This window comes from Ammospiza caudacuta, chromosome 3, assembly GCF_027887145.1.
Source record: "Ammospiza caudacuta isolate bAmmCau1 chromosome 3, bAmmCau1.pri, whole genome shotgun sequence".
In the NCBI taxonomy this organism is placed as follows: domain Eukaryota; kingdom Metazoa; phylum Chordata; class Aves; order Passeriformes; family Passerellidae; genus Ammospiza; species Ammospiza caudacuta.
This window is the reverse complement of record NC_080595.1, coordinates 107,023,495-107,051,007: the sequence shown is the minus strand read 5'-3', so window position 1 is coordinate 107,051,007 and position 27,513 is coordinate 107,023,495. Positions and strand designations below refer to the sequence as shown.

General features: G+C 37.4%; 1 protein-coding gene across 1 annotated transcript in view; it reads right to left on the bottom strand.

The window, feature by feature from the left end:
* The window catches only part of KLHL32 (kelch like family member 32), a 118,881-nt gene that overhangs the window by 63,685 nt on the left and 27,683 nt on the right, over positions 1–27,513 (bottom strand). Inside the window, exon 4 of the mRNA XM_058802002.1 lies at positions 8,986–9,093. Coding sequence (XP_058657985.1) covers positions 8,986–9,093 — 108 coding nt within the window. The remainder of the gene's footprint in view (positions 1–8,985; positions 9,094–27,513) is intronic.

The window sequence follows — 27,513 nt, the reverse complement described above, 5'->3', positions numbered from 1 at the left end:
TATGAATTATGAGAGGTAGTTGAACAGAAAGTTAGGATGGATTTCAGTAAGAAAAATATCTCCAACAGACACAGATATTAAAAACAAACAAACAAATAAAATCATGTCACTCTCAAGTATTTTCAAGTGAGAGCTCAAGGTCAGACTAAACAAGCTGGTATAGACCCTGCAGTGTTTTTCATTCAGACATGATTGACACTGAGGAGCTGCCATCCTCTGGCACATTACTTACTGTCAGCCAGAGAACCAGAACCCTAAGCAGATTAGTACCTTGTAGGCATAGACTAACTGTATCTAACTGCAATAATATTCACGTCTTTTAAAGCTACAGCAATCCATTTACAAATAATACTAATAGCACTCTGAGATAAGAAGTAGGACAAGAGGCAAGGAGGGTGGCAGGCTACTGTCTAGAGATGATTTGCACAAAGTCATCAACAAAAGTTCACTTCAAGGTGGCAGACGTATTTCTTACATATTCTTCCATTTTTACAGCCCTCCTTTACCATGCAATCTATATTCTACTGAGAAAACAGAATCACTTCTGTGCTTCCCAAGATAAGGGAGGAAAGTCTAGTTTATCTTTTCACAAAACTTCGCTTTAAAGTGAACTATCTGAACTTTTATTCAATACTCATTTGGATTTAGGCAAAAAATACTAATTTACCTATTCTAAATGTTCACCACTGGGAAACTGCAGGCTGGTAAAATCCACAAGGAAAATAAAATTATAAGTAAAGAAGGAAGAAAACATTGCAAGCCTTCCCTCTACTGAAACTGGGGTAATTCACAATTATTCCACACCTTTGAGCTTTTATACAATAAAGCAATTGCTTGGTTCTTATTAATTACCAACATAGGTGTTTATACGTCATACAGGCCTTCCAGCTCAATACTAACAGTAAATGCAAATAAATACCAAATATTAACAGTAAATGCACATAAACACCACCAAATGCACACCACAAGTACAAACAGTGACTGACTCTCCTCTGTTTGTCTAAATCTCAAAACAATAGATCTGAGGTCAAAAGAATGATGCTTATTGCAAATTAAGGAGAGTGAAACTAAGGTCTACTTTGGATTCATAACCTCAAAATTCATCATAATTCTCAGTGTGAAAATACAGAGAGAAGCTTAATCATTTTCTGTAATCCATCCTCAACCCAAGCATTATGAGACATAATTACTGGGGCAGAAACTTAAGAGTAATTTGGACTCATCAAATTCAGACAAAAACTACAACCTCCATCAGTGAAGAATGTACTTTCTCATGACACAGGCTACATTAGAGGGCTGCTGTATTATTTTTACATTGAGATTAATTAGATGCACGTGGCTGCACCTTACAGTCACCCCTGTATCCAATCCTTATTTTGAGGGGTTAATTTTCATTATACTTTCAACTTTTCTCTGGCATATGGTGGTACCCCAGAAAATCCCCTTAAGCAGGCAGATCTTGTGATACATGATACATCCTTTCCTAAGCCATCAAGCCTGACATACTGCTCGTTTTAAAAATTATTGACTTTGACAAACTACTTTGCCCTGACAATGACTGTTTTCAAACAGGAAACCTGTTCCTCAAAGCTTCCTTTCTACTTACTCTCCATCATGCCCCAAACCCCCCAGAGAAAATACATAAAATACAGTCTGGTCCCTATTTTGGTCAGACCCACAGCCCAAGAGATTGAAGCGATGCAAAATCTGGCTGTCTGTAACAGAATGTTGAGGTCACAAGATCTAGAAAGGCAGATTATGTAATTTCTTAGATACACTATTTTTAGTCATATAATATTAATCTATCTGGAAATGTATCCACTTATACTTCATGGATATATTGCAGAAAGTTTCTCTTCAAATGCAAGAACTAGAAAATCGTAAATTAAACCTGACTTTGTCAACCACATTATTGAGGCAGAAAAGGGAATTTTATAACCAGTCCCATGGTTATAGAAACACAGGGGCCTTAACACCCTACCCCATATTTTTACCCTCCAGCCAGCAGTTCAAAACTAGAATTTATTCCCTCTTAGCCAAAGATTTCTTTCTTCCTTTCCCAACTCAACCTGCATCCCCTCCAACACCTTAGGACCAATGGGTAAGCATGGGAAAATACTTAACTGGTATCATGCATCTTTTCTCTCTCTTCAATCTTCTTTGAGACTTGTGGCAACAGAGTGTGTAAGAACCACCACCCTTTCCTAAGAACAACTACTCAGGCCTCACCTCCACATTGTCCAGATCAAAAACGTCCCGCTCTTTTAATCCTACCCTCCTACAGCCAAGAAAGCCCTACAGGCCTACCAAAAAAAATATTTTAAGGTCAGAGCAAAGAGGGCAATTACAGCCAAAAAAGAATGAAAAGGAAACTCCTTAAACTGTCCTTTCCAACAAATCAACTTAGAGCCTGAGGGAGAAGGTAAGATCCAGATTAACTGTCACATCTGTGGAGTCTCATGAGGTTTATATCTGGAAAGAACAACTAGAACATTCTATTCCCTGAATACTGCAGGCCACTATATTTATCCATACATTTTTAAAGACACTAAAAAATAGCTGCTTTAGGCCCAAGAAGGCTAAACTGCAAGTTGAAGATGCACTTTTATCACCTTCATTCCAGCTACTCATATATCCCCCATATTTTTCTCATTTTCATACAGCTGTTTGTGGGACAATGGAAAAGTGAGATGGTGGCATGATTCACATTAAAAATACACCAGTATTATGCTGTAACAGTAAGAAAATATGCAGCCATATTTAATTTGGGAGAAAATAACTTTCCAAAGACAGCACAGCACACAAGTGGTTTCTTAGTGCTTAATACCAAGTTCTAAGTCCCATTTTCCAAGAATAAGGAAAGATGCAGCCCTGTCAGAAAATTCTAGAAAGTAAACTGTATGGAATTTAACACAGAAAACAAGAAAAGAATTTCTAAGATTCCTGCCACTCTGATTAAAAAAAAAAAAAAATCCTCCTTGACTCCCCTTGCAGTGATCAGCATCTCAAACAAGACAGGCATCAAACACAAGTATCAGTTGTTTTTGCCTGATGGAGATCATTCCATGTGCTTAAGAGCAATCAAACACCTTAACTTTTCTTTTAAAATCATTTAGATTGCATTTCACTCCCAACCAGACAGCACTTCTGCCTGTCTCCCTGCTCATTCATGATTCAGTTGAATACTGAGCTCCTTGCACATTGACAAGTGCTGCTTCAAAAAAGTGAGTGAGGAGAGAATGTTCTAGTCCCCTGCAGGCAACTGCCCAAAGCCCTGGCACACAATGTTTGGTAGCACTTGCTATAAAATCCAGATGTCTCATTAGCCAATGCCAGAAAGCATCATGACCAGCATTTCTCTGATGCATCATAATATTTTTCCAGAAAATTAGAAGAAAACCCATGTTAAGTGCACAGCATACACATTATAAAATCACAGAATATTTCAATTTGAAAGGCTCCCATAAAGATCATCTAGTCCTATCTCCCTGCTAATTGCAGGGCCATCCAAAACTAAACAAATGTCCAGACATTCCTTGAATTCTGACAAGCTTGGTGTCATGACCACTTGCCTGGAGAGCCTGTTCCAGTGACCTGACACCTTTTCATCATGGCCAGCCTGAACTTTCCCTGACATAGCTTCACACCACCATTAAGTACCATTACTATAATTAAAGAGGGTTTGGATAAGCAAGACTCCAAGCAAATGCACTACTCTTTGAGAAGGTGTTTCATTACTTTAATCACTTTCAGCACGACAAAAGCTGTCTTGTCCCTAGCTAAATTCCTGTCCAGGGCAAAAAAAGTGAAATATTCAATTTTCTCTACAATTAACTACATAAAGTGAGTTAATTAAAGCTCTGTATTAGTCTAAGCCTTTTAGGCAATCTGAAGCTGAACTGGGTACCTAGGACCTAGCAGCTGTAAACCCTAGTGCTAAATACAGAAAAAATATTATCCTGAGAGAAGTGAAAAAATGAAGTGTCCAAATCTAAGTATCAAATTCATATTTTTTGCTTTGAAATTGCATTGAAAAATTATGTTAAGTATTTACAGTAAGACACAGACTTGTTGTATTCAGTTATCCATCACTTTGGCATATGGTCCCCCAGTAGAAAAGAGCTGAATTCCCTTTTGCTAGGGACAGCAGGTAATTGAGTTGAATCATTTTAATCTAAAAGCAGCCAGTGGAACTGCCGTGCACAGGATGCAGCGGGTCACTTACCCAAGAAAATCAACCATCACAATACAGCTTTGTAATACACCTCCACCCACAAGAGAGGATCAACACAATAAGGAGCACTAAGATATTGACAGCTGCCTCACCTTGGTCTTAACTAAAAATGGCAGATGAAATACTGGTTGATCATTAGAAAAACTGCCAGCATCAGATGGGGAGGGGAGCAGATGAGAAATGAAAGCCAAGATTCTACAAAGGAATCAAAAAAATCATAAGGAGAAATAGTTGTACTTAGAAATAATAATTATTTCTACTATTTCTTTACTATCTAAGATCTTTTACTCTTTCATGGCTTTTTTAAAGAAATAACAAAGCTAAATGAACAATTTTTAAAAGGAGCTGTAAGATAATACTTTAACTAATCAGAGGTTTGTGTGCATTAATTTGAAAAATCACATGATGGTACTCTACCAATTCCTGAAAGCTGTTTGGTAAAGTAATAATAGCTGTTAAGAGAATGACAGGTCTCAAACTAACTGAATACAAAGTAAAGGCAATAGTTAAATAGGATCACACTGGAAATGCATTGAAGTAATATTGGGAGCAGCATGCCTGGAAATAAAATGAAGTTCTAGATTTGTAACTGGAATAATATACTGATATTGCCTTTATTGAAACACTGCTGCTACATTAGCATTTTGTGAGTAAAAGAAAACCTGTTAAATATGGTAATAACAAAGTTTGTAGCCTATTTTTGAATCATTGTAAGTGCAACTTTGTATGGTGCTTTTTTAAAAGGAAACATTTCAACATGCCATAGTTAGGAAGTAAGGCTATGTTAATCTTGGGCTAAGAAGGCATCAAAGGACAAATTACCCCAAAATCCACTATGGGAAAAAGAGCTGAACATAAAATCCTCATTTATAAGGGCTTCCCCACTAATTCTTCCTCACTAATTTCTGCTTTACTAATTCAGGATAATATTATAACTTAGGGAAGATGTAATTTCTATTAATACAAAAACAAAGTATTAGAGTTTAGGGGAAAAAACAGACCAGCCATTTAGAAAAATGACACTTAAGAGAACTTGGTACTAAGTACTAAGAAGCCACTAGAGTGCTGTGCTATCACTGGAAAGTTATTTTCTCCCAAATGATTTCCTACCGTGATGCAACAAAATAAACACAGAGATTTCTTGCTTTGGTAATGTATTTTCAGGTCCTCAAATAAAATTCTATCTAAAGACAAAATATTTGTTGCCATAGATTAAAGACACAGGATGGAACATATGTTAACAAAGAAAAAAGATCCAAGTAAGAAACATTTCAGTATGCATGGGACTTATTTTGTATTTTTGTTGAATTAGGATCACAATCATCCACTGCAAATTAAAGCCAGTGCTCCCCTGACTTACCAGCCAACTACACTGGCCTATTTAGTGGCTACCCCACTCCTCCAAGATTATGTCTCTTTCTAACAAATTAGTTAAAATTTTTAAAAGGTAGTCAAAAAGAGCAGACAACAATGCCCACGAGTCTCTGACACGGTGACTTAGGCTCTTATTTTGACAGCAGGAATTGTGAGCTCCAAACTCTTTGCCTGGAAATGCTTCTCTATATGAGTATTCTAAAACAGATAGTTTGTAAATTGATTTGTAACTTGATCAATCTCCCTTCCAAGGCACATCTGACACTCACAAAATGCCCTTGTGAGAAGAAAGGGAGAATAATCCACTCACTGAGACTCTGACCTGGCCTTACCACTGCCTGCTATGAAGTAATAGAGAGAATGATCTAAAAGCCCTTTTGGGAAGAAAGGATACACAACTACAACAGGAAAACAGTCACCTAAAAAGGAGAAGAGCTGTATCTCTGAATTCTGAATATGTGGATTACATAGTAAAATACCTATGGACAAGATTAAATATATCTAAGACATTTTTTGCTGAAGATTTTATTATTAAAGTATTACTGAGAACATACACGCAAAGAACAAAATCAAGGTCTACTGCCATTCCTTTTGTCAGTTTTTATTTATTTCTCTAACAAAATTTCTTTCTTTGTAATTATTAAGGACCATTGTTATATATTAGTTCAGTTGGAGTTATATTATTTATACTTAATTTGAATTTTGATATATTCTTTTCTTCTGAACAATCAACTTTTCCTATAAAGCAAAATATTTTCAACAGTAATTACAATAAGGTACTGTCTGCCGAAGTGGACAGGAAGATGAAAGTTGTATTTGAAGTCTGCAGGAAGATTTCAAATTAACAAAAAGAGGCAAGGATAACAGAGTTTAATTACAGATTTCATGGTCATTCTAAAAATTAAATTTCTTCATTTTAATAACTTTCAAAAACTGCAGACACCAAATATTGCTGTTGTGCAATATTAAATATTTCCACCAGATGTCTCCAGCATATTAGTTTACACAGAAAGCTGCACTCAATTTGAAATTTAATGTGCCAAATAGAAATGTAGTATATTAAACAAGTAAAGAGAAGGAAGCTGCAACTAATTACTTATCTGTTTAGACATGGATATTTTAGGGAGATTCACAGTGTTGCCTAGGCAAACAGCAATTTTTTGAACTAACATTTTGGCCAAGTCTGCTTTAAAAAAAAAAAAAAAAAGAGAGAGAGAGAGTTCATTGTTTTGACTTTTAAGAGGCACTTCACATCTTGATAGCCCCATATTTTCAGAGCAATATAAGGTTGTATTTGGCATGAGTGACTGTCAGATTATTGAGAAATACTCTTATATAAACAAGAAGAGTTTGCAAACCAAGCTAAAGACAATTCTGTTTTCAGGACTCTGATATAAGCATGGAGTAATCCAGTTATTTATTAATAGCCTTTGTGGATTACTCCCACTCACTACCTTGAAATGCTCACCCAGATTCTGTCAGTCTGAGTCTGAACACCAGCAATGCTCAATACAAACAAGTACCAGAAGAGAATTCCAAGGATGAAAGGGAAATTAGACACTGCTAATTCTCAGACCCACATTTCACTGAGTTGTGCTTCAAAGGCATCTTTGAACAACTCTTAGAGAATCCTTCTCATTTGTCTGTGCATCCAAGAAGCACTTGGTGAATCTGACAGACACGACAGAGCCAGCCTCGCCTTATAATCACTTCTATGTATGAGCAGCTACATACGTGCACATCTATATTTAACTCAGGAAACCCACTCACTTATTCAAAGTAGGTTATGCCTGAAAATGAGAGACTCAAAAATCTAAAGGGCCAGTGACAGAAGGTACATATTTCCCAGGAATCTGAGGATATTATCCTGGAAGCAATCTGGGGTCATTTGCTGGGTTACACAAAAGCCACATTCATCCTTTCAAAGGTTTCCAATGTATTTTACACGGGTTTGTTAGACTGAATTTTGCAGAAAGATGGGGAATGCCACTAATCACAGCATATGAGATGGATCAGATAGAGATCAATTACAAGCCATCTTCTAAAATGATACTTTCATTTAACCAGAGTTTTCTCTTCAGAATAATCAACCTTTAGTTTTAAATTTCTAATATGACGATGTATAGGTACCTAACATTTTCATTTCAATCAAAGACAGTCCATTTTTAACAAAAGCTTTCAACTGAAAGAAAGAAAAGCATACCAATGACAAGTCATGTAGCTAATTCACTAATATAGTATGGCATCTCTGTTTATCATTTATAACAAAGATATCTTTGAATAAACAATGTTTTCCAAAACAGCATAAACTCAATTTTCCTTCAAAGAAATTCAAGTGCTAGTCTCCAAGACCAATGCTAAAGCATAACTGTTTTCTGAGCTGGTGACAAAAACAGCCCCTTTAATTTTTTCTCCCCTTACTTCTACTTAGTTTCCTTTAAAAATAAAAATGAAAAAACAAAAAACCCCACATAAGGCCATATACTCAATTCACAGTATGGAAGCAGATGCCTTAAATTTTTATAACCCAGCAACTCTTCAGAATATCATAGTAGGGATTTAAGCCTTCCTTTTCAAAATTAACTAATAAACATCACTAGTGCGTCAATGGACTCAACTGCCATAGTGATATTCCAGAAATAGTTTGGTTATCTAGAATTTTCAAGTCCAAAGCAAAAATAGCTGAGTGTTCTGTGCTCACTATCCATGAACTCTGAACTGAGACAAAGTCACACAGCAACATTCTCCAAGCATGCAGTGCAGAGATATGCCACATTATAAATACTTCTTTTTTTCTTCTTTTTTTTTTTTTTTGTTTGTTTGTTTTTGTTTTGGGGGGCTTTTATTTGGTAAGAGGCAGAGGGAAAAGGAGCATCACTCTTCATTTTCTGAAGTATCATAATGAATGGGCCAAAATGAAGATGTAAGGTACCTATAAGCTTTTACAAAGATGCCTCAACTTCATCTGTCCAGAGAATAAAAGACTACTTTTCCCCTCAATTATATAATTTGTCAAACACAGCAGAGTTGATAAATATTTATTATAAGGGAAACACTTTTCTTTAAATTTAATTTAGCAAGGAGATTCAACTCACATTAAGATTTTATGAATAGTCAGGGAACCATAAAAAGGGCTTGCAAGACCTACATGGTTTCCTACCTGACAATGATGCACATAAAGCAGAGTTTTTATTAAACAATCCATCTAAAGAAAAAATCCACCACAGTACACAAAAATTAAGATCTGTTAAATCAAAATAGCTTGTACTGAGCACTGCACAAGAAAAATATTTTCTAGCATCTCTAAAAATGTCATACTCAGTTTTTAATGCAGTTGCTTTTGACGGTGTCTCTTAATTTGAAGAACTGTACAATACCTGTCCAGTATATGCAAAGTCCAGGGCTTGTTTTAAACCAAGGCTTGTGACACCATGTAAATTCACCTCATCAGCTTCACTCTCAACCATGCAGAGACTGAACATTGCCTATGGGAAAAAACAGAAATGCCATTAAGAAATTTTGGATAAAAATTCCAAGTAACAGCAGCCTTGAGAGTCAGAATGAGATCTATACTAAGTTTTCAGTAACACCACAGCAATCAATCTTGTAACTGAGTCCTTTTATCATTAAAGAAATACAAAAACTTATTGTAGATAAACAGAGAAATCGTTTTCTTTAATATATATATACTTCTTAATTAAGTCATTCAGGTGAAATCAGTGAGAACAGTCACACAATAAGGTATCATTCAATAAAAAAGGTAAATGGACTCTGGGAAAAGAATAATCTACACAAGCACCACTAAAAGCAATACTTATGTAGAGTATCACTGTATATAAGGAGCAATAAGCCATACACAATTACTTGATTAGAAGGGGCAGTTAAAAGCATCTTTTATAAGTAATCCTTTTCAAATCAGCATCTCAGACTGGAATATGAGCAATGCAGTAGTCAATTTATTAAATGAAGTGGAATGATGGAGATGCAGACAACCAAACTTACAACCTCTCTTTATTTGCTATTGCCTCAGTTTCTCATACCATACAGTCTAAACTGAAGACAGGCAAGGTGCTATGGAATTTCCCTGAATATACCACTGAGGAGAGCAACTCTCCCCTTCATCCAGCCTTACTTTCCAGATCATTTGTCTTCAGTGTCTCCCTGGAATGAAGCAATCATACTCAGTCTCTTGAATCCTTGTGAGAATCTTTTTCTTCTCATCCCCATTAAACTTCTTTGCCCTTCATTCTTCCCTCCCAACCTGCATTCCTGCTGCATTTCCTCTGCTTACCACTCCTTCCCTAATTATCAGCCCCATTCTCCATTCTTTGACACCCTCTCACACTTTTTTAACAAAATAGACCACTCAGAGTTTTTAAACCGTAAACTGTGAACAAATAAACTGAACACTTCTGCCATCTGCTACTACTAAAGAAAGTCTAAACTTAACCCCGGTAGGTTTTGTGCTTTACTCAACGTCTTTAGGGAGGCTACCAGACTACACCTTGGGGAACTCCAGTAATAAAGCCCCACTCATGGATATAACTGTGTCTGCTACCTTCTTTCTATACTCTGGCTGATACCTGCAGAAGCTGAGTATCAGTCAACGAGCTCACTGGATTTCATATGTGCAACCTGTCCACCAAGCAGTGCTGAATTTGAAAGGAAAAAAACAAGCCCTACCCTCTCTAACCATTTAGCACATATGAATGACTACATCATCTTTACCCAAACTATTCCATCTTTCACCTAGACTCAGGTGACTTCAAGAACTGAGTGCTTTTGGCAAATAGTTAATTTCTTCAGAAAATATTAGTACTTTTCATCATTAAAACACTATAATTTGGCATAAATATGTTTCCTGGAAATCATCCAATATAAAAAAGAATGACATTTATCATACAGTCATGCCTTCTGATTTTGCAATTTCTGTTGAATTAAAGTGATATCAGGGCTTCTTCCAAACTGGCAACAGAAAAGAAGCAATAAATAGTTTAAAACTTTATCAAACAAATACAGTAAGACACAGCCATTAAATGTACCTCAGGAGAAAAAAACCCCAAACTTCTAACAAATTCAGCCACTTTTCTTATCCATTAAAAATGTAATATTTTGTTGTCATCTAATAGCTAATGTGAGGTTTCAGAGTTTGCCAGGAGCTGCAAGGTACTCATCAGCCACCTCCTCTTTGGAAAAGCAGACCTGCAGTGGCTGTCTGGGAGAGATAAACTTCTCATCTCAGAAATTCACTACTAGATAAATATTTTGGAAAATATTCCTTTCACACACCAATTCCTGAATAAAGAGAATAAAGTCTCAAAGGAACATCTGTCTGCCAAGGGGTAGATTTACACACCTTCTGTACCCTCAACCCCGACACCGACTGCCTGCAGAAAGGCTGGGAATGCTGAGAGGTAAAAGATGCTCTGTGTCTTCTTGTGTCACAAGCTGTGCATAGGAACCACCTAAAGACAGTGTGGTTACTAACACAGCTCTTATTCTGGTCATGGGATAATATTCCACACAATGAGTTAAGCTTACAAATAAAAGAAACACTTGACTGAATCCTATCTGTAAACCAGGAATCATTCCTATATGACTTCTATCTACACTTACTAACTTTACCTTAAGGAGATTATTTTAACACAGAGATTCCAACATGGTCTTTACACAGGGTTTATTACTACACATAACTTAGTAAACTCAGCAGGATAAGACAACTAACTCAGTCACTGTCCATAATCACCCACAGAGCATAAGAAGCACAGCTCTAGCAGAGCTTTGACCCTTGCCAACTAGCATTATCCCAGGCAATGCTCAGACTATGGTCCAGGGGATAACTCAAGCCATGGCTGTTCCAAATAGGCAGCATGGACAAAGCCAAAATGTTCACAGAGGTTTAGCCATATTGTCACAAGCCATGTTATGCCAGTCTTTTTAGGGCCAGAAAACAAGCCCTCATTCACCTTATTTATAACTACAGATATAGCCTAAGAGTGCAGTGGGCTATCAGAAGCTGCCAGTAAGACACAAAACTGTGGCTTTGTGGAGAATCAGAATGATCTGGGTTGGAAGGGACCATAAAGATTATCTAGTTCTAAACCCCCTGCCATGCACAGAGGCACCTTCCACTAAACCAGCTTGTTGAAAGTCCCACCCAACCTGGCCTTGAAGACTTACAAGGCTAGGGCACCCACAAATTCTCTGGCCATCCTCAGTACAGAATTTCTTCTAATATCTAATCTAAACCTACTTTCTTTCACTTAAACTGAAAGCCTTCCACCTTGTCCTATCACTACATGCCCTTATCAGAAGTCCCTCTCCAGCTTTCTTGAAGAGTCCCTCTACATAAGGAAAGGACACACACCCTGAAACCTTCTCTTTTCCAGTCTGAACAAACACAATTCTCTCAACCTTTCTTCCAATCAGTTTGGTGGCCTTCTTTTGGACTCATTTCAACAGGTCAAAGTCCTTCCTATACTGAGGACTCAAAGCAGGATGTAGCACGCCAGGTGGGGGTCTCATGAGAAGAGAATAGAGGGGAAAAATCCCCTCCCTCTCCCTGCTGGCCACACTTCTCTGGATGCAGTCCAGGACATGTTTGGCTTTCCAGGCTGTGAGTGCACATTGCTGGCTCATGTCCAGCCTCCCATCTCCCTCAAGTCCCTCTCAGCAGGGCTGCTCTCCATCTGTCCATCCCCCAGCCTGCCTTAATACTGGGGTTGCTCAGACCCAGGTGCAGCACACTGCACTTAGTCTTACTAAGCCACATGAGATTCCATGGGCCCATTTCTCAAGCTTGTCCAGGCCACTCTGGATTGCATCCCATCCTTCAGGTGTGCTAACTGCAACACCCAGCTTGGTGTCATCTGCAAATCTGCCAAGGGTGCACTCAATCACTTTGATTAAGGTATTAAATAACACAGGTCCCAGTACAGACTCCTGAGGGACACCAGTTGTCGCTGATGCCCATCAGGACTCTAAGCCATTCACCTCTGGAAGCAACTGTCCAAACACTTTCTTCTCCATCTACCAGTCCTCTCATTGAACCCATCTCTCTCTAATTTAGAGGCAAGGATATTGTGGGAGAATGGGTAAAAGGCTTTACAGAAGTTCAGACAGATGATGTCTGTAGCTCTTCCCTTGTCCACTGCAGTAGTCACACCTCAAATATTCTGTGAAGGTTTTTGAAACTGAGTAGGAAATGCATCTATTTTTCAGGAAACAAGGCCAAAGAATTTGATCAAAAGACAAGGCCTGCAATGGTCCTCAGACAGTTCACATTCAACTGAACTTGATTAGCCTCCAGGAAAGTAATCTCCCACTTAAATGAACTTTGTACTGCTCACTGATCCACACTACCTTCACCAGCAGGCAAATTTCCTTGTTAGCCTGATAGCTTTTGAGGTTTAATCCAGCATGAAAAAAAATCTGTTCTACCACAGGCAGAAGCTGAACTCAAACTCAGCCTTTAATTTGCACTCCTGTACCTGAATATTTTAGTTTCAGCCAAAAAAAAAAATATAGACCATTACATTCTGATATGACACTTCACCAATACCTGGAGAATGAGTTATGGTTGAGCTGTTAAACACCAGTTTCAGATGCATCGCTGAAAATACTCTAAGGTTTTGTGAGCTTATATAGATCCATCAGTCATGCTTTTAATACAAGGCTACTACCCTACTTTATTTTTCCCTTGGGTACATTAAAAACAAGGCAATGAGATAAATATCTCAGGTGAATGCAGAAGTGGCAGATAAGAAAAACAAATGAAATACAAAATATTTGGACAAATGCACAACTCAAAATCAACCCTATCAGAAAAGCTACCAAATTTGACTAAGCATGAAATGTTAATAATGTTATTTGTTGGCTTAACTCAACAATGTTATTATACTTTATTTTAAAACAACTTGGCTTGAAATAAAATCTATTTGATTATGCCTCATTTCTGCTTCAAGACCTTCATGAGACTTGAAAGTACAAGTTGCCACTGTTAACCAAAGATCCCTTTTATAATAAAACCCACTGATGAGAGGACTTACAATTTTTTCTAGCTTCTTATAGCTTCTTATTAATACAGATTTCGTTCTGTCACCCAATCATATAATTAGGCAACATTGTGGTAAATAGATTGATTGTTTATATTCTGATATTTCAGTTAAGATTTTAAGTAAGTAAACCAAATCCCCCAATGCAAAGTAAGTACAATCCATTTGCCATTTTTTGGCAACTGCTCCAAAACTCAGGTCTCAACATGCTGACATAAATGGATGTACTCCGTTTGTGGAATTCCACCTGAGGTCACACTTATTTCAGATGCTACAGATTTGGATGGCCTTATTTTTGTGAGGCAGGCAGATACTTTAATAGCTCCTCTTTCTGGAGGAAGGAAATCAACCCTCCATTCTTCTTCTAATCTTGGCCTGAAACAGAAACAAAGCTACAGAACAAAGCTTTTTCCTTATCCCAAAGGAAAAAGAAAACAAAACACACAGTCCTTAGATAAAAATATTCAAGCCTTAAAAAAAATTCTCAGACTCTTGAAAACTTGAATTCAAAGAAATGTGGCAAGCTGGTGAGCATTTAACACAGAGCACACCTGTAGTTCCACAACTTGGCCCTAAGCAGTCACAGGCACCTTTGTAAAAACATTTTCTTCTACAAACATAGAATACAGACGTGAACAAGAGCTCAAAACTAAATGACACACAACCACAGGGTGTATAGACTTAGATGTGAGCAGATCTGATGCATCCAGGTAGAATTGTCAAAGTAAAAGGTGTTTAGCACAGTCATTGTGTCTGACTTTCCACGCTCAGCATGTAGTTTAGCTTTCAAAAACAAAATGCACAATAGCTGTAAAATAACACCAAATCAGAATATTGTATCAGTTAAATGTATCACCAAATAAGTTAAAATGTCCAGACACATTGATTGTACCAGTCAGGCAGCACTGCAGCAACATATATGGACTCCTTCCCAACATACCACTTCAGGAACACATACGTGGGTAACAGACACACAAGATAAGTGTCAAAATCCCCAAAATACAAATTGCTCACTGTCACAATGGTGACATACAAATTGCTCCTTGCCTTTGAGTCATTTTCTTACTTACTCAGGTGTTCCATATCCATGAGAGTAATGAGCTTTTCCTCATTTGTACACATCAACCTTACAGCCATGTCAGTCACAGCAAACGACCACAAAACAACTCAACCAAGCTGTATGTACTTTAAACAAGCAATTTTTGCCAGTGAATTCCACATATCTTAGTGGCCTTTTAAAGGCAAGAAACAGAATGAAAACAAATGCAGTGTCAGGAGACAGGTAAATTATGTAAAATGAACAAATGGTTATACCTTATGCTGTTCAAAAGACAGCACTGTGACTGAAATCATAAGTAACTACTTGCTGTGACCTGAGGCTTTCAAGAAATACCCTCCCTCTTTTAGGAGTAAAGAAGTACATGGTACCAGTGCATAGCAATAACCTCCACAATATCTCAAAGTTCCCTCAGCAAGACTGTGAAAAGACGATCATCACTTTCCACTTTTGTTTGATTCAACTTTAAATGCAACATTCAAAAGAAAGCTAAGCTTTCAAAAACAGGCAAGTAAGCTGAGCTTGCTACAGCAACCTACAGTAACTCTAAGAGTAACATTTCCTCGCTCTGATTTCTCAAACACAGCTTTGGTAACAACCAGCAGCCCTAGATCCGAGTCTACTATAACACAAAACAAACATTTGGACCTTCCCACCAAAGCATAGCTCTGACCTACACAAATTCTTGTTCAACCACAGACTTAGCTGCACAATAATAATGTCCTGAGATACTTCAGAATTACCTCCACTTAGCAAATTAATTGCTAAAGAACTGATCAATGAAGTCACCAAGATTTTCCTTAGCTATTCATCTTGTTGCATTGAATTTTCTAATTAACACTATCTAGTATTGTTTTACTCTGGAAAGAGCTGATTTGTCATCTAAAATTTCTGCCTCCACAATTAAAAGATACTGGCTTGAGTTCTTTTAAAAATCATTTTAAAAGAGATAGGCATCTTCATTAAGGGCAGTATTTTACTCGAATTTACTTCCCACATCATTTGGGGAATGCACTTAATTCTACATTCATCTTTTCAATAGCCTTTTTTTATGGGAAATTGATTGTACTTCTGATCTCGGGCATCAGAAAAGCCATGAAGAAAGTAAACCAACACTTCAGAGATCTCAGATCAGTTTCCACACTGCTCAGGGAATTCAGTTATGATGTGATACTTCAAGACTGTTTTCATTTCATGTGTAACTTTAAACCTGTGAGAAATCTTACTGGCATCAATGATCTGTTGATCAGTGGCACATGCTTTCTTATTTGGGACCTCAGCTTATCTGTCACTTGGGCTACTAAGTATCCAGTCCTGACATACTCTATTCTATCTGCGCTATAAACTTTTTCAGGCCAAAACATTACACTTTGCAGTTTGTATTAAAAATGGCAATTCCCTGTTCATGTAACAGTAATATTAAATAAATAAATCATAATCTATTTCATCTACTTTGTTCTATCACTCCTGAAATAACCTTTGGATGTCCTTAGCTTTATGTTCTTATTCTTCATTACATAAGCCATGTCATTTTTCCTTTGCTGTTTTCACCTATCACAACAAAAAAGAATACATTCAGAATCTATGAACAGGAGTCAAAACATTGCTTTGACATATGACCATGCCCACATCAAATATCAACTATGCTCTAGATGTGCAATGTCTACTTATCCAAATAACCAATTTAATATGTGAATGTTTCTTTACAGCATGTAAAAATGTGCTTGTTCTCATTATAACTAGCTTTGTTTCCCTCCCAATTCAAGCCTGTCTATCCTAAATCAATCATCAGCCAACCAGCCATGTCCTCTGGAGTCTCTTGAACACTGAAAAACATATCCATCAATACCAATTGCATGAAATATGATTAAGAGGCTCATTACACAATTCTTCTGAAAAAAGTTCCATATAAATTCACAGAGAAAATGTCACATAACATCAGTCACTGATACCTGAGCCTACAGTAATTCATCTGCTCTATGAAATTTACCTAAATATTGGTTTTTAAGCGTTTGCCAAGCAACTAAAATGAATCCTATGAAATGGAAAGGTCAGCTATCATTCATAGTTTAAGAGAATATATAGTTAAAGAGATAAAACTGAGCAGCAAACAATACAATTTTATGCACAGTATTCAAGTGTCACATATTACCATTAGTAAAGCAAATTCCACTGAACCTTTGGAGTTTCTTTTAGTATGTCAGTGTCAAACAGTGATACAAAATTATACAGCCCCAAAGAGCTTACCAAATCAAAGATATGTACAAGGCACTTGTTACGTCACACTCTGGATACAAAAAGATATTCCTTTCTTAGTATTCTTAAAAATAATAATAAAAATTACAAAAAAGAGCTACGTTACTGTTTAGAGAACCTAAGGAAGTGAGATTTTATTTCCTGTTTGTATATTAGACATTCCATCAAGAACAAAGTAATTTTCTTGGTTGTAACAAGGCACAGGGTCTTTATTCCAGTCAAAATAAAAACTTCAAGATAAAAAAAATAACAAAAACCAAAACAAAACAAACCTGAAACAACAACAACAAACCAAAAGCAAACAAACAAAAACCTCAAATTAAACAAAAAAATTTCGCAAAAATGTGTTGCTAGCAAGTTATATCCTTGATTGAACCTGCATCAAACATAATTCATGTTTTGATAGTCAGAGCTTAACAGTGCCATGTGTCTTCCCCCAAGCTCTGCATAGGTACAAATGTCATTTAAGCCACATGGAAAAAGGAATTCTGTAGCATGCTACTCATAAAGAGTTGCTGCATCACCACTAAAAAGACTTATATTCAAAATCTAAGCAGTTCCATAAAAACAAAATAATTCTACAATTTCTATGTGCAACTTGGTATCTGAAAAAAAACCACACAAAACTGTGAACTATTGCAGATACAATAAAGTTATTAGTTCCAATATTTCAAAATGAGTAAGTCACCACAGGTGGTCCTGAATCTCAAGATTATTGTTTATTTGATGGCAGATGCAAGAAAACTGAATTGCAAGGACACTGCTGTGCAAAGCACTGCAAAAAACTCCAATAATGTACAGCCTGTCCTAACAACAGACACCTATAAGCAGGCCTGCCTTTTGGAGAATAAAGAAAGCAGCATAACTAAAACCAGATTTTTTTCCCAGCATTTCCAGTCAAGCACAGAATAGCATGAGTCACATTTGCAAATTTTGGCTTAAATTGGCTTAATGCTTCCCAGTGAATGCATAAGCCTATTGTTCACATCCTTCGATGATTTTAGCAAGTGATATCAAAAGCAAGCCCAGAATAAAATTGCAATAAAAGTCACTTAGCTTATGAACTAGCATTTTAACTACCACAATATATTTAATTCAGGAAGGCAAAGCTTCTTGTGATTTTTTTTTTCCCTCTCCAAGGAAAAACCATGATCCCAACTTGGACACCTTTAAGGAACTTCATTTTAAAAACATACTTCATACAATACCATGAGAACAAGTGTCCCACCTTAGTGAATGCAGGCTCTAATATAACAGTTGTACAGCAAGGCATAATCTAACAGAACTGTAGCAACAATCTTACTTGTTATTATAAGTACCTTTTTAAGAAACCATTTATATAATGGGATGTCAATGTCATTAGGCACTGACATCCAAATGTTCCAAGCAATAGTAAACTATGGCAATTTCTTCTATTCTGTATCCTAACTGCAAAAGCACACTTGTTATGTGAAAAGTCTAATGCTGAAATTTTAAATGGTTCATTTTATGAGAGTTTGCACTACATATCTTCCCTATCTGGCCCATTTTATGAGGGTTTGAACTAGATAACCTTCATATCCTTTAAAATATTTATATTTTCCATTATGACTCTAAATCTTGTTTTCCATTAAAAATATAGTACAATTTTGCTGAAGTACCACCCTTAATTCCCACCAAAATATTTATTAAACTCTTTTATACAAAGGCAAAGTAATAAAACCAGCTTACTGACTATTTTTCTTTGTTTCTTTCTACCCTTCTACTGATAAAAACCTGAACAAGTAAACAAACACTAGCAATTTGCAAAATAAAAGAAGAATGACTTGACTAACCAAGCTTGTGTTAATGTTGGAGTCATTTGTCACAGTAGTTTCCATCATCAGCTAAACTCTACCCTCCATCAGCTACTTCCTTTGGAACAAATGCCTCTATAAAATCATCTCTTCACTTTATTTTTAGCTGTCTGCACTTGACCATGCTCATTTATCCTTTGGCTTTTCCTTCAACTCTAACAAACAAGCTAACAGAGCTTCTGAGCTAACAGACCACAACAACATTAATTTAATTATTCCCATAAATTCTCCAGGCTTCATACCTATACCCTCTTGGCTGAAATCTAACCCTGGCAAGGTAGATGATTAAGTGCCAACTACAAGAGCTCCTGAAAAGGCAGATGAACATTTCATACATTGTCTTAATATTCCTAATTTTTATATAAAATGGGCTGTGTGTACATTTGTTGCCTATTTGCAAAGCTGGCACTCTGTGGCCCTGGAAGGGCAGGTTATTTTATCAGTAGCTAAGAATGTTCCACCTGTCTGAGGAGATGGTAATTTGATTTTTGCACACACACACACACACACACACAAACTTGTGTTCTATACATATAGAAGTGATGGATGCAACCTAATGGCGAAGAATACGTTATGCTGGGCTGTAACCATTGCTTTTTCACGATGTGGATTCACAAAAAGCTTTTGACAGAGGCCTTTAAATGCCTGGAAGGCAAACTAGGCAAGAGAGAAAAGAGGAGAGATCTTTGCCTGGGTACATAATGACTGAATACATAAAACAGTGAACAAGGAAAGATGGGACAGTTTTCACAGGGAGTGATGATTCCTGTGGAGCAACTCATGTTCAACATATGCACAGCACTTCTGGAAAAGGGCAAGAGCACTGCAGGTAGAAAGTCCATTGAGGCAAAGCTGTGCAAAGTAGTAAAGGCATGGATAATGTGATAAACTGTAAAAGGATTGCATGGATTAAGCAGCTGGCTTCTAAAATGGCAATTATAAAAATGAACATATGAGTTTAATAAAAAATCATCCCAGTCCTCAGCAATAAAAAAGAAAAAAAATTAAAAGGTAATCAACGCTTAGAAATTTTTTTTTTTGCAAGAGACAACAAAACAGAAATCAACCCTATGCTCATATAGAAATTTACACCTTGCCTACTGCATGCAATTCCCTTACCCTCAGCTCACAAAATATATACCTGAGCTGTCAAAACTTTGGAGAAGGGCAAGAAGCTTCCTCAAGCATCCTGCACAGCTTCCATTTAAATAGATCTGATGAAGACAAAAGGAAAAGAGATGATTGAGTGACATGAGAAGAATCAATGGTTATCTTTTCCAATAGAAGAACTAGAAGGAAACAAATTGAACTGGCAGAAATAAGATTGACTATAAACAAAAGTAGATCTTCAAACAACAGGCAGTTGGCCATCCTGTAAGGTGGATGAGAAATCTTACACAGGCCCAATGGGAAAGAAGAGAAAAGCTTAGAAGAAAGACCTAGTAAGGATTGCTGAACAGACAGGAATCACAGCCTGCTCTGCAATGTCCCTGAGATGAACACAGCTGGGGAATTCTCTGGAACACACCACATACACTTACCCTGAATTTATTCTTTTTCACCAGAGCTGCTGCTAAAGCAAGGAGCCAATGATCCAACTCAGTGTGGCTGTTCTTATGTTCTCACCTGAGGCTGCTAAGGGCATCTCCCTCCTTTGAGATATTACCTATCAGGTAATTGAGATTAGATTGAGAGGCAGTTTGATCCATTCATCACTCACACATTAGGTCATTCAGTGAGAGGACTGGGATTAAAAGAAGTTTTTGATGTCTAAAGTTTGCAACATGGCTGACTCAAGCAGACTAACTCTTGCCAAAGATAAGCAACCAGCAGAACTTTACAAAGCTGTTCAGGACAGTCAAATGCAAAGGTTCCACTGCTTAAATCCAACCTTTCACAAGATTCACTGCCTACAGTGACATGAATTCAATTAGTCAACATTATATTTCAGTCTACTAAAATGAAGGTGTTAAAAGGAAGTAAAACAACAGCACTGTTGACAATGAAGCAACTGAAGAATTTATTAAAAGACAGGTATCTCCTCTGGACTTCAAACAAGCATGCTGTGCAACACAAAAGCCAGAATTGCTTTGTAATGGGCTTCTTAGACAAACAGAGGAGACTGGAACACTCCCTGAGGGGGTATCCGAAAGAAAAATAGCTATTTCAAGAATGTTAAAAAATTCTAACACCTCTCTGTCTCTTTTGTTGGATACTTCTCATGTTATCAAAATGGTATGTGGGTCCTAGTCACTGAAGCTTAAAGTGATATGCTGCCCAAATAATTCCCTTGGGTATTTTCAGCTTCACTACACCCACAGAATAATTTTATTTCTCCCGAGGTTGTGTAGGAAGATACTGACAGAGACTACAAGATATACAAGAGCATCTACTGCTTCTAACAATGTTCTGAAACTTCCTCACCAGACTACAGAGACTGAGAAGAAAACACTTCTCTGCCACAGGCCTGACCCAATAAATTGGTTTCCACGGGCAAACACTAAGCCACATAGAAATGCAGCTGAGCCTGGCCAAAACTCAGAATACTTGTTATGGTAGCACTGCAAAACTGAATTGAGGTAGCCTGAAGCAAGCAAAGAACATAGTGAAGAAAATGGACAACCAGAGGAACTGGCTGTAATGATTCCTTTCTCTCCTGGTTTTAAAGTGAGAGAATGCATCCATCCAGTAGTCAAACACCCCATGTTGCTATCACCCATCACCAATCTGAGACAGTGAGCCACAGCCTGCTATGGCCTTTCTCACAAACTGCAGAGCTGGTTTTGCCATACACAGCCATGGTGTACACACTCACCATACAGGCTCTTCAAGAAACGAAAAGGAAAAAAAAACCCCAAGATGATACCACCACATATTGTCTACCATCCAACACAATTGCAATGAATTCATTCGTGAACTATGAGAATTGCAACAGAAACATATTTACGCAGGCAGAATAAAACTGTTGGGAATTTGAACAGAGAATTCAGAAAACAGAAGATTCTTGTAGATGTTTTTTGTCAGAACCAACGCTGCTGAGCTGTGGGAATTCTATCTGCAGCAAAGAAAAATTGCTTCAGAGCCTCACAGAACAAAAACTCATTAAATACAAAGATGAGGATGAACAAAATAAAATAAGCAACATACATTTCCATTTTTTTTCATTTCAAAAGAATATTAAAGTATTTATTTAGAAAGCTTAAAAAAGTTTGCAAACCATTTTTGTATATACTGAGGAAATAAAAGTTTGTTCAGATGAACATTATAAAAGACACCTCACACCTGTCCATGCTATATTACTTCCAATGCTTTGATTTAATGTAGTAAAACAATTAAGTGCCTATATTAAACAATATTTTGAGAAGTGAAGGAACGTGCAGCTTTCTTGACACTTAACTGTAACTGGAATAACTGAATAATTACTACTAACATTCTATTTGTATTTCAACTTTCATAATATTCTAGTAAATTAATTCATTTTTTTCCCAGGCCTCCTCCTATTTTAGGCAAGTTCCTTTCTTTCTAATGAGAAGCAAGCAGCACTGAGTTCTCACTCTCAACAGGTGGCATATAAGTAACATGTTCACAAAACCAGACAGATCCAAGACCTCCCTGGACAGCCCATTCCAGGGCTATGCTACGCCCAATGTAAAGTTTTCCTCAGGTGGAGGTGGAACTTCTCTTATTTAAATTTCTGGCCATTGCTCCTTATCCTGTGTTCCAGGAAGGAAGTTCAGAGGCAGCCGTACCCATCCATATGGGCCTTGGGGCTAGGGAAGGACTGCAGGCAGAACTACTCTTTGTTTGGAAGAACAGAGCTGATTTGGCCCAGTGGGAAGAGCTTACATTATTAAAGGTTATCTGGAAAAACAATTTCTAAGTAGCATCACTTTCAGGGTATGGTAGAAAGGAAGATACTGTTTTTTCGCTGACATATAGCAATTGTAAAATACTGAAAGACAAAATCACAATATACTGCAAAGGCAGCAGGTAACCCTGATTTCTCAGAACTAGCTCTTTAGATCCATCTCTAAGACATATCAGGGAGAGTTTTTTCCTCTTTATGATTAATAGAACAGGACTTCAAAAGCTATTTGCATCAAGCACCCTTTCAATCCTCAGGGATTGGTTTATAAAAATTAATTCCCTTATCATGAAACAATGCAATATATTGTCAAATATGAACAATGACGTGGACAAAGGAGGAAACTATCTGTCAATGGGCAGGGAAGAGAGCACAGAAAATCCCTGAGAAGAAACTGCTTAAGAACCAACTAGGGCAGTTAGTAATACAAAGTCTGTGTGCAAAATGATTATCAGTAGTTCATTTCAGATAAGAAAAATTCTTATAAGAGTTGAGCATGCTCCTTGTGGCAAAAGAATCTGAATATTATTGACATTTAAAAATCTATTCCAGATAATTGATATAATTGTTCATCTAAATTATATGGAAAATCTGCATCTTTTTGAGAAACATAAAAGTCCTGCAACTAAAAACCCACTCAAATGAAAAGCAGGGAAGAAGAATTTTTCTGACTGTAAAACCAATGCATTTTGTAGAAGAAAATCTTGAGGTTATATAATCACCTGCCAGCACTGTAAATGCCTACTAATGAAGTCATGCAGTAACATTTCATCTTGCTCCCAGAGGGGAAAAAAGCAGAGGAATCTTTTAATTGGAAATGACTTAGCTTGCTAGAGCTATCACAGTTACACATATTAACTCAACTGCCTTGTCTCAGTGCAATAGATTGAGACAAATGGCAAATCACAGCATGTCAATATGGAAAAGTTTGTCTAAAATGATGTTTCTTGCTTTAAAAAAAACACATAAAAATAGATGTTTACTATTCTTTATAGTAGTCTTTTAGAGTATGGAGATAACTATTATATTCCTTAAGACATTTTGAAAGAAGAGGTACCTCAAGAGCAGAAAATAAATTTAAATTCCTAAATTTCAAGTGTCTAATCTTGCAGTTCAACTTTGTGTACAGAGTCTTTGTATCCAATTCCCTAAGGGACTTTTTTTTCATAAAGAGAAAACCCACAAAATTTTGGTGTACAAATATAACAAACTTCCAAACCAGGAGTTACTCTTAGGATTTAAACTTCAATGTTTGTGCACAGCTGGAACTGTGAGACTGACTACACCAACAGGAAGAATGTAAGGCCTGCTGGTTCCCTAGAAGGCTGGCCTTTATTTTGCTGAAGCTCAGGTCTTCAGCTTGTCTTAGGAAAGCCAAAGATTTTACTCCAAACTATAATCTCAAAAAAATTTGATAAGGAAACTTCTGGCCTTCTCTGTCCACTCTTCCTCACACAAGTGGCTCCAACTGCCCCAGTCTGTAAAATGACACACATTCAGGTATTCTTCTAAAGCATTAACAAACTTTTCTTTCCAGTAAAAGAAAGACATAAGTATCAATTTCTAAGAAAATATACTGCTCAAGAAAACACTACAATTTAATCAAAGTAGACACAGAACAAAACTGCAGAAAATTATACAAACCCTCCATGGAAAGCAAACATACAGTCTCTTATAGAAGCTGTTTTACAATAGTGGCAAAAAAGTAAAAAAATATTCATTTTGATAAGAGTCCTGCATAGAATTAAACATATTTTTGGAGACCTGGAAAAAAGACTGTAGTGGACTGATGCTGGCTGGATGCCAGGCACTCACCAAAGCTGCTTTCTCATAAATGGACAGTGGAGAGAAGATATAATGAAGAGTTCATGAGTTGAGATAAGGAACAGGAGAGATCACTCAGCAAATACCACCATGGGCAAAATGGACTCAAAATGGGGATGTTAACAGAATTCATTACTAACAAAATCAGAACAGGACAGTGAGAAGTAAAATAAACCTTTAAAACTATTTCCCTGCACCTCTTCCTCCTTCCCACCTCTCCCTGCTCCCCCAGCCGTGCACGGAGACAAGGAATGGGGGTTGTGATCAGTTCATCACCAGCAGTTTCTGCCGCTGTGCAGGGCGTGGAGTCCTTCCCCTGCTGCACTGTGGGGTCTCTCCAAGGGGAGACAGCTGTCCATGAACTTCTCCAGTGTGAGTCCATCCCACAGGCAACAGATCCCCTCAGACTGCTGCCGTGTGGGTCACTTTTCCATGGGGTGCAGTCCTTCAAGGACAGGCTCCTCCAGCCTGGATTCCCCTCAGGGTCACAAGTCCTACCAGGAAACTCCAGCAAAGTCCAGCATGGGCTTCTCTCTCCATGGATCTGGCTCCAGCACAGCTTTCCCAGGGTTCCCCAGACCTCTTTCAGGCATCCACTGCTCTGGCTAGGGCATCTCCCAAGGGCTGCAGGTGGATCTCTGCATCCTCATGGACCTGCAGGGGCACAGCTGCCTCACCATGGGCTGCACCAGGGGCTGCAGGGGAACATCAGCTCCAGCACATGGAGCACCTCCTGTCTCTCCTTCTGCACTGACTTTGGTGTCTGCACAGTTGTTCCTCTCCCATATTCTCACCCTGCTCTTCTCTGAACACAATTAAATCTGTACAGTAACTTTTTCTCCCCCTTCTTAACACATTACAGAGGTGCTACTATCCTCCCCTGCTTGGTTAAGCCTTGGCCAGCAGTAGGTCCATCCTGGCAAGTTCCACATGGCAATGAGTTCTTCATAAATGACTTTGGGGTTAGAATCAGAAAATCTGAAAGTTTTGTCTAAGAATTCCTCCAGAAAAAAAAATAAGGGTAAAAGCTATATAATAGTAACAACAGCTAAGTTTGAAGCACGTGACACTGGCCTTTATGGCCACTTGAGAGAGATCCAGCACTTCCAGATCATCACTCATGTCATTCTGAATAAATCTGCTATTTTCCTTTATCATCCTCTGGAAATGCCTCTTTCTTTGTACCAACTCTAAAATTAAGCTTGATTCTTTTAAGTCTTAGAAGAAGAAGCTTAATTCTTCTAAGTCTTAGAAAAAGAATACCCAAGTGGCTCAAATCAGGTAAAATCTCCCTAGATATGAAAAGATCAATAATTTCTCTCAAAACATTATTACTTTTTAATTGACTCTTGCTTTTTCTAAATTATTAGAATTAGGAACACAGTGTAACTTTCTTGCCATCCTCCTCCAGAATATAGATCTTCACAATATTCTAAAAAAAGATTTTTGTCTATTAATAAAAACCTGATTTCCTGATTTCAGAAAGCACGAGTTCCATATTTATAGCTAGTATCTAAAGTCTGAAGAATGCATCCTACTAAACCATAAGAGTTTAGAGGCAGACCAAATTACTCAATGCTGCATAAATCTCAATGCCTTTAAAACAAAAAAATATTTATGTAGCAATAAAGGGCATTAAGATTTTAACTTGCAGCTACTGTCCAGTCATTACCAAGTAACTCAACTGGAAATAACAGGATAAATCACAGTGCCCCAGATCTCAACATGAATCAATAAGTGACCAAAGCAGAGGCTGTTTCTACCACACTGGGCAGAGGTGCTCTTTCCATGATGTTTCTATGCACAGGGAACAATAAGCTCTGAAAAGAGTGTCACAGGTGCAGATGATATGGACCCTTATGAAAATATTTCCACCAAACCAGAACAGGAGCTATATTTATAACTGCAAGTATACATAGCAGTTGCTACAAGTAGAAAGGTCCAGAATCCCTCTCTGTGCACTGGGGTTAAAGGAAATGAAAATGCAAAGCAATCTCTGTTACAGCAGGGCCTGGGCATCACGATGAAGCAACATCAGCAACCGTGGCAGTACAAACCATGCTGTAGCAGAACCCATAAGCATGCAGATAAGCTCAAAAAATGAAAAATCAATTGGCTCAACACCATCACAGCAAAAGTCACATCAAGGTTAATAACATTTCTTAAATACACAGAATAAATTAAGTCTAAATTCTAACCAAAAGTCAGAGAGAGTTGACAGGAAGATAAAAACCATGCTCAGGTAATCCGAGATATAGAGAAGTTGTCATACACTGTATTACTATTGTAACAAGACAAAAAGATACTCATAACGAAGTTCATCACACTACAATTACTGTGTAGACAAAATATTTAATAAATTTACTTTGTAAGAGAAAATAGACCTTTAAATTAATTTCAGCTTTAGTCTCTAATTAACAACAGGATGACTCACACTCAAAAATACCAGTGAACTACACAGCTACAGATGGTCCAACATTTTGAGTGGGCACATTGTAATAAAGGTTAGTAGAACTGCCTCATATAAAGGATATTTTTCCTATGAGCAAACATATTTTTCAGTTACTCCAATTCTACACTGGAATTAGACTGGAATTGTCTGAATCAGATTTCCCAGGGAATATTTTATTTTACATCTTGGAAACATTTGTTTCTGAAAATAAGTTTTATCACATTAAAGAAATTATTATAGCTTCCTCTTTGAGAGCAACCATTTACATCTGACAAAAATCCAATCTCAAGTTGAAATAAATTGCATTTATCACGGCATCATAGAATGGCATGGGTTGAAAGGGTAAAGATCACCTAGTTTCAAACCCACTGCCACAGACACCTCCCAAAGACCAGGTTGCTCAGAGCCCCATCCACCCTGGCCTTGTAAACTTCCAGGGATGGGGCATCCACAAGTTCTCAGGGCAGCCTGTTCCAGTGCCTCAGCAGCCTCATAATAAAGATTAAATTTAAACTCCCTCACCCCATACTTCCATACTCTAATCACAGAATCATAGAACATG